This window comes from Micropterus dolomieu, linkage group LG05 (genome assembly GCF_021292245.1).
Source record: "Micropterus dolomieu isolate WLL.071019.BEF.003 ecotype Adirondacks linkage group LG05, ASM2129224v1, whole genome shotgun sequence".
NCBI lineage: Eukaryota > Metazoa > Chordata > Actinopteri > Centrarchiformes > Centrarchidae > Micropterus > Micropterus dolomieu.
In genome coordinates this window covers 4,524,620-4,535,775 of record NC_060154.1, presented here as the reverse complement: position 1 = coordinate 4,535,775, position 11,156 = coordinate 4,524,620, and the positions used below count along the sequence as shown (strand labels likewise).

The following is an 11,156-nucleotide window of genomic DNA, read 5'->3' as shown; positions in this document are numbered from 1 at the left end:
GAGAGAGATCTGATGTTTAAGAGTCCACATTTAATTTTCCTATTAGTTTGCACTATTGCTCTTGTGGTTTTAATTTTTATGAGGTTTTTATGTACAGCTCCTCTTCTGTTTACCTTTGATTTAAATAATTTCGATGGTCGGGGGACAGACACCATCACTATAGGATTTTCACTAAGTAACTCCTGAAATGGAGGAGCAGAGAAGTGTGTTAGACTGCGACTCTGCGTAGGGTTTTGGGTGGGTAACTGCTGAAAAAGAAGGGCAGAGAAGTGTGTTAAACTGCGACTCTGCCTCCTGGTCTCAACTCTGGGTTGTCATGGATTTGGTCCACTAATAAACTTGGCCAGATTTCTAGAAATGAGAGCTGCTCCTTCCCAAGTGGGATGGATGCCGTCTCTCCGGATCAGACCAGGTCTTCCCCAGAAAGTCTGCCAATGACCTACAAAGCCCACATCGTTTGCTGGACACCACCTCGACAACCAACGGCGGAATGACGACATGCGGCTATACATGTCATCACTGGTCAGATTTGGCAGGGGTCCAGAGAAAACTACGGTGTCCGACATTGTTTTCATGGTGTTTTGTGGCCTATATGCTGTACTTTAAGGCAAAGCACAAGTGCCAGAGTGATGTAAAAACTGAAGATTAAGTCAAAATGATGTTTTCCTCTCTCAGTCCAATGAATAACTGCATAGTTTATTTATTTTTTCAAGAAAATGGTTATCAGAACTTTTAAGATGCAGTTATTACTCCAGATTATCCAGAACTCAGCTGCCAGGCTTTTGGCCAGAACAAAGAAACATGATCAGATTGTCTCTGTTTTAGCTTTGTAACACTTGCCCCTAGTATGTTTAAGTAGACTTTGATTACTTTTAAAGCTCATCCTCTCTCCCTGTCACATGTCTGATCTTTGAGTCCCATACGCACCAGCACATACCTTGAGATCCTCGGTCAGAGGTCTGTTGTCTGTTTGAGGGCCGCGACTGAAAACTAAAGGAATTTGGAGTCAGGGACTGTGGCTCTGGAACAGCCTGCCCGAGGAAATCAGGGGTGCGTTTCCCGTACAACGACAGAAGGTAGCATTGAACCAAATTGCTACGATGCATTGTTACACTAATATCTGACCAACCAATATCTGAAGTACAACCGTGTTGGCACAGGGATAATATTAAATATGCAATAAAAATATAATAATATTTTATTCCAAGATGGCGCTGAGTATAGCTGCCTCGGTGTTAGGTGCGCTTTGTTTTGTGTTAATTCAGTTTTCGGCTATGATTCCCGGTGCTCTTTCACAAGGGAGGAGCTCATGAACATCAGGGGAACAACTCCAGCGGATTTAATTCCCACTTTTCTTGCATCATCAGTGGAATTATTGGACATTTTGGTGAAGGGCTTTCTCGCTGTCGTTCGCGCTGTGAAGCGCCGCAGGAGAGGGAAAAGAGCCAGGTCGCTTGTGCGTCTTCGCACACCCACAATCAACAATATAAATAATATATCACCTAATAATTTTATTTAACCTAAATATATAACTTTTTAATAGCAATAGCAACATTTTAGATACATTTTAGATAGATAAATGACGAACTATTAGCAATTACAAAACATTTAGTGAAGTAGGTATAATCTGAAGCATCTTCTTTTCAACACTTTAACACTAATGAAAAGCCGACAGCATCTGCAAAGTCTTGAGAATAGCTCAGTGCGAAATGTGGGTTGGCTTGTAGAATCTATTGAGACAGAAATAGGTTAGAATTTTGTGACATCTCTATTATCTTTGACATAATGGCAATGGAAAACCTCAGGGATTGATTCATTACAGTACTTTTATGTTCTCTCTTTATATATGTTTGTAATGAAGACTAGAGAACACCTATCTTCTTCATAGGCCTAGAAATATACACACATACACATGAAGAGAATATTCAAAGTCTTGTTTTTTTCATGTTCTATTTTGTCCTTTTACCTTGGGGTGACTCATGCATTAAATTAAGAAATTGTGAACAGATGGGTAATCTTTGAGAAAATATCTGCTACTATCGAACATTCTTTGCTTACTCACATTACAACCACCTCCTGACTGACTCCTCAGACTGCATCTCCTGCTATCTATGACATAGTCACCATGAACTAAGCTTCTAACCACAGATCAGGAGCTAAAGTTAAAACTATGCAATTTAATGACAGTGCTTGCAAACATTCGTAAAATATGGTTTTGGGTAACACCTGCGTGGCTTAACGATGATTCGTACCATGTAAGGTACCAACGTAGTTACTTCCATAGTTCAAACTAAGGTTTTGGGAAATGGTTGCATCACAACTTCATAGTTCCAACCACGGAAGTTGCTACCGTAGCAACAATGCTTTTGGGAAACGCACCCCAGGCCAACAAAGTCAGTGAACTCTTTTAAGTCCCTTCTTAAACTTTTATAGGAGAGCCTTTCCTGATTATAGATGATTTTATTTATTTTTTCTTTTCTTTAAACACGTAAGTGTTTTCTTGTTTTATTGATGTATCTTGTTATCTGTTTTATGTGTTTTATTGTCTTTGCACGTGTGAAAGCACTTTCTAACATGTTTTTTGAAAAATGCTCTGTAAATATTAAGAATTATTATTATTAGTTTAAAAACTAAATATATAATTACAGTTCCAATATTGTAGAGTTGTTTTCTAATTTTTGAAGGCACTACAGCTACAGAAGTATTTACTGTAGCGGTCACCTATTGGTGAAGCTTTTAATTCTCAACCCATGGTGCATATGCATACTAGTACCTTTTATCTGCAATCCCTAATGATATGCCGATGATAATCTCTTGAGGCTCATAAAATATCTAAAATGTTTGAAAACATTATATATATATATATATATATATATATATATATAAAATCTTAATATGAAAAGTAACAAGTTGCTGTTGATGTCACCTAACTGTAGTACAGTACTATAATTAAATGTGCTTTCCCGTATGTAAAGAATACTATATATGTATTGCCTGCAATACTGAATACCTCATCCCTATGTTTTCAAAAATGTATGTTTTATTCAATACATAAAAAAATAAATCCTCAAAAGGCAACTACTTAATTTTCACAGCATTGCAGACCTGACCAATACATAGAAATTAGTGCCTGATCTACCTAACCAAATGCTTAATGTGGAAATTTGTCTTAATGTCTTCTCTCATAAAATATGTATCTGATTGTAGAAGAAGAAAACACACTGAGAGAACATGTATGTTTTATTAAAACTGTCACAGTTGGCAGCACTGATGCAGACACAGGAGATCAGCTCATAACTCTATGTTATTAATTGTCTTACTAATCATTTACATGTTTGTCCAGCCATCTCAGGTCGGTCACGTAACCTCTTTATGGCAAGTGGGCAGGGCCAGCACACCATTAACACACCTCTGACGCATCATCACTGCTCCATCATGACTTGTTCCTCTGATACACCTGAACTCGATTACTTCATTATGGATTAAATATTGCAGACTAGGTTTACTTTTGAACACACATTTTCATGGCATTTTTGTCCAGAGTGCAGGGTTCTGAAAGAGATAATAGTTGACATTTTCAGTGAGTGATCACATGTTTATCGCCCTTAAAGTTTAAAATATAAATGTAAGCAACCACAAAAATAAAAGCAAATGGCTAATTTATAAATAAAAAAAGTCGTAAGTCTGTATTTACACTGCCTGTTTATTAGGTACACCTAGCTTAAACTAATGCAGTCCAATACAACAGCTCTGCAATAAAATTAACTTCATGGAGGTTAAAATGTTCAGGTCTTGTTCGGGTATCTTTTAGAGAGGTGTCTTTATGATAAAGTTGAATTAATGTTAATACCAGAGAAAATGTCTTAAGTTAGAGTCATTTTTATAAAACATGAAACACTAAGAAGGACTAAGAATAACTTAAACAGCTGTAAAAAATAACAGCGCAAAGAAAATACATACAACGTGGCAACTAACGAATTACATCTGCACTATTGTGTTCACTGTCGCTTTAGCCTACCTGGTCCGTGCTTTCATTGAAAGTGAACATACCAGCACAAGTTGGAAAAGGGGCATTCCACTGTCCAGTTTGTAAACATTCAATTTCTTCAGACCCGACCAGTCTATATTGACCATCACAGTCAAAGTGTAATTTATGTCCAATCTTCATTATTTTGTTTTGTGGTAGTCCAGTTACATTGAGATGAGGAGGCATTGAGTCAGTAACATTACACGTGATTTCTGGAAAGAATAAAACAGATATTATCAAATGATGTTATGTTCTTTCCATTAGAGTAAAAGAAGACATGGAAGCAAAACAGATAATGTGTGTGTGTGCGTGTGCATGTGTGTGTGCTAAGGACTTGCACAGACATGTTGGGGGGCAGGAGCTGAAGTTTATGACAAAACATTAAATGTTAACACAACTCGGATCAAATCATCCAGTTATTTAATATTTTCTATCATTTTTGCAGCTACAAAAGCATATACTGTAGCTGTTGTAGTGAACCAGCCAGTGTTGGTTTAATTATTTTATGCCAAAAGGAAAGAATCCAGCATAGCTCTCTTTGTCTCTCCCTGAAAGAAAGCGGGGGGTGACTCCAGGCCCTAAGTACTCCAAAGGAGGGGTGAAAGGTTTGCTCCGCTCCAAATGCTGTTTGGGAAGTTTTGACGATAAGACCTACCACCTCCTGTGAAGTTGATATAACAGACTATACATGACTGTTAAAATATTAACCTTGTCCAGAGACTAACCTTATCCTGAACCTGGCTGCCAGGACCTTTTTGGACAGGGATCATGAAACTCTCACAGACACTTCACAAGATCAAAAGGGCAGGGTAACCATAGTAACGATGTTCCCCTTTTCAAATTACCTCAGACATCAAAGAACACCTTTCTTCAGTCCTGATTCTCTACCCCACCAAAGAGCCATTAACACGGACTCTTAACATGACCTCTCCCTTTTCACGGCTATGTGAAACTGATAAGGAAATCGAAACACCAGAGGAAGGACACTACCTCAAATTACTTTGTGTGGACAAAGAATGCTGTCTCTAAACTTGTGTAATTTTATGTCTCTTTTGAAATTATATCGGTATTGTTCGTTATACCGATATACTGCCCAGCCCTGCTTGATGGTGCTCCATGACGATATCCAGGTATAAATTTCGCCTTTTTAACTAAACTAATCCTCATTAACCTTTACTATATTTTGTGAGAATTAATATTCAAGTTTTCTTAAAAACATAAACTAAGGGATGTAAAATCAACATAGGTGGGATTAACCTTCAATAAAAGTGAACATACCAGCACAAGTTGGAAAAGGGGCATTCCACTGTCCAGTTTGTAAACATTCAATTTCTTCAGACCCGACCAGTCTATATTGACCATCACAGTCAAAGTGTAATTTATGTCCAATCTTCATTATTTTGTTTTGTGGTAGTCCAGTTACATTGAGATGAGGAGGCATTGAGTCGGTAACTTTACACGTGATTTCTGGAAAGAATAAAACAGATATTATCAAATGATGTTATGTTCTTTCCATTAGAGTAAAAGAAGACATGGAAGCAAAACAGATAATGTGTGTGTGTGTGCGTGTGCATGTGTGTGTGCTAAGGACTTGCACAGACATGTTGGGGGGCAGGAGCTGAAGTTTATGACAAAACATTAAATGTTAACACAACTCGGATCAAATCATCCAGTTATTTAATATTTTCTATCATTTTTAAGGCACTGCAGCTACAAAAGCATATACTGTAGCTGTTGTAGTGAACCAGCCAGTGTTGGTTTAATTATTTTATGCCAAAAGGAAAGAATCCAGCATAGCTCTCTTTGTCTCTCCCTGAAAGAAAGCGGGGGGTGACTCCAGGCCCTAAGTACTCCAAAGGAGGGGTGAAAGGTTTGCTCCGCTCCAAATGCTGTTTGGGAAGTTTTGACGATAAGACCTACCACCTCCTGTGAAGTTGATATAACAGACTATACATGACTGTTAAAATATTAACCTTGTCCAGAGACTAACCTTATCCTGAACCTGGCTGCCAGGACCTTTTTGGACAGGGATCATGAAACTCTCACAAGATCAAAAGGGCAGGGTAACCATAGTAACGATGTTCCCCTTTTCAAATTACCTCAGACATCAAAGAACACCTTTCTTCAGTCCTGATTCTCTACCCCACCAAAGAGCCATTAACACGGACTCTTAACATGACCTCTCCCTTTTCATGGCTATGTGAAACTGATAAGGAAATTGAAACACCAGAGGAAGGACACTACCTCAAATTACTTTGTGTGGACAAAGAATGCTGTCTCTAAACTTGCCTTATTAATCTCTTTAGTTAAATAATCTTTAAAAGTTATTTGTGGCCCTCACCAATTTTGAATAAATGATTACCATGTTCTTGTTTAGGAACTTTAGGTTGAAAAGAAGAAACCATAAATATGTTAATTTTGCTGTGCTCTTAATCTTCATCAATTCACAGTTACATTCCTGCATTTAATTTATGTTTGAATTCAGGGTCCCTCCCCAGAGGACAAAATAAGTATTACATGCCATTGGTAACTGCCTCTCCATGTGCTTAATTTATACCATGTTCTTTTAATTTTAAGAACGTTTAACAATCAGTATTCTCCTGGAGGTATTTAAGATGTTCTTCCCAATTGCTATGAACCCTAGGAAATGTTTTTAACTGGTAACTATTCTAACTGTTATGGAATATTAACAATTACTTTTACTTTTAGCAAATGCTTAAAAATTATTTTACAATAATAATAGTAATAATAACTTTATTTGTAGAGCACTTATCGAGTACAAAGTGCTTTCACAGAAAACAAAGAACAATTAAAATCATAACAGTTAAAAAGACACCAAATAAGTAAGATATAACATGCAAATTAAAATGTAAATAAAATAATTAAAAGGCTAGCCAATCAGATAAAATCAGAAAACGCTTTCTTGAATAAATACGTTTTCAGGCAAGACTTAAAAGAAGATACCAACTCCAACATCAGAGGGAGGAGTAGGATTTACTAAGAGATTATCAGTGTTAAAGAGGAATCTATGATTGTGCTTTTTGGAAGTGATGAGAGTAGAGAAATTGTGTGTTCTAGCATTAAAGCTTTATTTCGGTTCGAATTAACATTTACCTCACTCCTCCCAACGACAACGAGTCGGAGGCCAGCCACGTGGGTTAGTTACGCGAGCAGTAACACAGAGGACATCAAACAAGGAACCGAGCCAGGGTGAAATGTCTATCACTGCAAGAGTTTTCTTCAAAGCGGACAGACCTCCGTGCAATCCCCTCGCAGAGCTGAGCGACCGACCGTACGGTGTACCAAGCCACCGCGGCCGTGAACGCAACGTGTGATTATTGGGCAGCTGACAACAAGCAGTAAAACAAAAAAAACCTACATTCTGTGGCCAGTTGATGTCCTTTAGGAACTGTGTGTGTGTACTGTTTAGCTCCAGGTCACTGGATGGAGAATTCACCTTTCGATTTGAGACTGACTGATTGATTGAACTGTATTAAAATAATTAAGCAATTATCATTCATCTTGGTGTACAAGTAAAATAGTTACAAAAAAAATACACCGACCACATTATATTATTTAATGAATGTTATGAATATATATATATATATATATATATATATATATATATATATATATATATATATATATATATATATATAAATTATTTTTGTGGAAAATCTGTAGAAGCCTGCTTGTTTTTTTTTAAATGGCAACGTAGCACACAGCATACAGAAGAGTGATACTACTGGGCTGGAACTTGAATGTGACATGAGAAAGTATGGGTGTGAAATGCATCACTTTCAATGCACTGGCTCTGTTTTGAGTGGACTTGATTGTCAGTCAGGACATGTGGAACTGGACAGGACTATTAAAATGTATTTATTACACAGAATGCGTCTCTATGTACAGTGAAGGTGCTGGCTAATTCTTATGATACTCCACTACACAGATATATATTAGAAAATAATATAAATTAAAAATGTTATCAATAAACACTGAACTGATCTATAATAAGGTGAGTAGAGCCTCCATACTTATTACTTCCATTGGTTTTTTTCTGTCTCAGTCTTGCTCTAATTTGTGTTATAGGAATAATTTTTTTATTCTTTGCACAGTTGTTATTCATCTGGTTTTTGTTGCATGATGACTCCTGTTCTTTTGGCAGATCTCTAGTTCCCTTTAAATATTACCAATTACTTAAAACGACCACAAACTGCCCACACAAAACTAGTCGGCAGGGTATTTTTTTTTCCACTTTTTGCTTATAGTAATACTGTAATTGTCATAGTATTTTGTTCTATTTCAAGTCCCTCATATCAAAACAAAGGGGGGGGAAAAGCAGGTTATTTAAGTAACTTTTCACAGCTCTAACAGAAATTGTCATCTGTGTAGACACTGTTTCCGTTAATATTTTGGCATCACACTTGAACTTTGTCAGCATTTGAGAACATTGCACTGTTTACATAAAATGTTGGAGCATATTTCCGTCGATGTAAGAAGATTTTTTTCTGTTTATTCCGAGCAAACACATGTTTATTATTCTTTAATATTCAGCAACTTGGTTTCTTCTGTTACGCGCAGCAGAAGTGCTGATAGTGAGGCACACAGGACACCGGGGGATCTGACTAGGTCATGGCCAATCGGGGAGGAGCTACGAGACCCAATGGACCCAATGCAGGGAACAAGATCTGTCAGTTTAAGCTGGTGCTGTTGGGGGAGTCAGCTGTTGGCAAGTCCAGCTTAGTTCTCCGCTTCGTCAAGGGTCAGTTCCATGAGTTCCAGGAGAGCACAATAGGAGGTGAGTGTCACAGACACACCAGGTTGTACATCAGCCAGGTATATTTGTGACTGTATTTGCCAGATTTAGCTTTTTTTTTGTTTAGATAGTAATAATGTGTGATTCAGGACAGGTGCACCTCCTCATAGCCAATTGGGTGCTTTGCTATTGTTATAACAGTGCTTTACAAAAAGAACTCCAAATTAAAAAATAATTTGCAGACGTTTACCATTTCATTGTTGCAGTCAGGATTATGGACACATTGTTAAAGTGGAACTTGAATTAGTTACAAAATCATAACATAACAAGCACCTATCTCTTTTCCACATCATTTGAAATGGAATTCTACAAAGGCTACAGTTTGTCTCACATAAATTGATAATTTATGCCCTGTTTCCATGCATTGGAAAAAGTGCTGTTTGGTGTAGATGTTGATCATCTAATGGTGACTTTCCGCTTACCTTATGCTTTCCTTTCAGCGGCCTTTCTCACCCAGACAGTGTGCCTAGATGACACAACGGTGAAGTTTGAAATCTGGGACACTGCAGGCCAGGAGCGTTACCACAGTTTGGCACCCATGTATTACAGAGGAGCACAGGCCGCCATCGTGGTCTACGACATCACAAATGAGGCACATTTACTCCCTACTAAGCTCTTAATACAATTTTCCCAATATTACTCTCACTTTTAAGTCGTACAGATATTTGTCATATTCATGCCCTCAAGATGAAGTAAGATTGCTTCAAAAGAGCTGATGGCTTTTATGAAAATGACAGAGGCGCTATTTTTTCTATTTGCAGGAGTCCTTTGCACGAGCAAAGAACTGGGTGAAAGAGCTGCAAAGACAAGCTAGCCCGAATATAGTCATCGCACTGTCAGGCAACAAGGCTGACCTAGCCAACAAGAGAGCTGTCGACTTCCAGGTCAGAGCAAACTAACTGTGTCTTGACAGTCAGTCTTAATTTTTTCATTTCTTGGGAATAATAATATAATAAAACAAAATAAAATAGTGCACACAGCGAAGATAAAAACAATACAAAACATTAGGGCTGCTCGATTATGGTGAAAATCATAATCACTGTTATTTAACACGATTGATTAGTTACTGATTGACTTAGGAAACATCATGCATTTTAAAATATGCAAGCTTCATTTTCATAAAATATTATGCATTACCCCAAAAATCCCAAATAGCCCATGAAATAAGAAATAGTAATTGAATATTATTAACTTTAAACAGCATTTTGGAGTGCAAGAGGATGACAACAACGCAGTGTTTCCACAGGTTGACTGCTTTGGGGATGTTGTATTGCTGTATACACACGTGTGTGCGTGTGTATACACGGAGTGGAGCAGAGCAGGTGAACTACATGAGTTGACAACAACTCGTTACGTTACATAATGCTGAAATTCAACCGGGGTGTTCTGTCAGCAGTTACTTAATTAAACCAACGGTGAGTAAGAAAAGTATAACTGGTCATACTTAATTCGTTAGAAGACAGGGAAATTGTGGATATTTTACAAGCAGGGACTTGGTAAAGCCAGGCTTAACACACCTGGTATAGTATAAGTATAAATAATATGGTGTGGTGATGGCGCATAAGACTATGCCTTTGGTGTGAGAGACCCGGGGTTCAACTCCCCACTGTGACCCATCCACCATTGTGTCCCTGAGCAAGACACTTAACCCCTCGTTGCTTCAGAGACATATATAGCAATTGTAAGTCAGCTAAATGAGTAAATGTAAATATGTAAATTGTCAAGCTATGAGTACAGGAAAAGCTGCTAGCTGCTAGGCTAGTTTATGTGACAGTGTAAAATGCTGTGGCTAAAGCTAATAATGGGGTAGCAAGTTGGAGCAGTTATAACCCCCGTCATCTTGGCCTCCAGCTGAATTAAACATCACAGCCTGGCTTTTAGGGAGGGGCACCACTGTAAAGGAAAGGGTGTGCTGGATTTATAACACAAGACAAAACTATTCTTATTAACTAGTCATTGCAAAGCAGCAGGCAGCACACATCAGTGGAAGCCAAAATCAAAATCGCGATTAAAATTTGATTAATTGTACAGCCCTATAAAACATCAAATCTGATAAAACAATAATGTGCAAAATAATAGGTAAAATGCAGTAGATATACTAAAAAAAGCCATCCTATTTTGAGGACTGATTTAAAAGAATGTACTGGCAAGATTTGCAGTCTCAATAATAATAATAATCTTTATTTGTAGAGCACTTTTCAAAAACAAGTTACAAAGTGCTTTAACAAGTGTAAAGACAATAATACCCAAAAGACAATAATACAAAAACAATACATGATAAAAGCAAGAAAACATTGAAAAGACTAAAATACA

The 11,156-nt window shown here is 37.5% G+C and overlaps 1 protein-coding gene and 1 long non-coding RNA gene across 3 annotated transcripts; one reads left to right on the top strand and one right to left on the bottom strand.

Moving 5' to 3' along the window:
• Positions 1 to 3,222: 3,222 nt before the first annotated feature.
• LOC123970966 lies at positions 3,223 to 6,186 on the bottom strand. The gene is made up of 3 exons (XR_006825103.1): positions 5,306 to 6,186; positions 4,019 to 4,239; positions 3,223 to 3,552 (listed from the first exon to the last, which is right to left on the bottom strand). It is a non-coding gene; the product is annotated as an uncharacterized LOC123970966 (long non-coding RNA).
• A 2,122-nt stretch (positions 6,187 to 8,308) lies between these two features.
• On the top strand, positions 8,309 to 10,271 carry LOC123971112 (ras-related protein Rab-5A-like). 2 transcript variants are annotated; one of them, XM_046049739.1, is made up of 4 exons: positions 8,309 to 8,825; positions 9,284 to 9,435; positions 9,605 to 9,727; positions 10,045 to 10,271. In XM_046049739.1, the coding sequence occupies exons 1-4, from the start codon at positions 8,660 to 8,662 to the stop codon at positions 10,204 to 10,206; spliced, it is 603 nt and encodes a 200-aa protein (XP_045905695.1). In that variant the 5' UTR covers positions 8,309 to 8,659; the 3' UTR covers positions 10,207 to 10,271. The 2 variants fall into 2 exon arrangements, with proteins under 2 accessions (XP_045905695.1, XP_045905696.1); XM_046049740.1 differs by having other exon boundaries at positions 8,315 to 8,825; positions 10,090 to 10,264.
• The last annotated feature ends 885 nt before the right edge of the window (positions 10,272 to 11,156 follow it).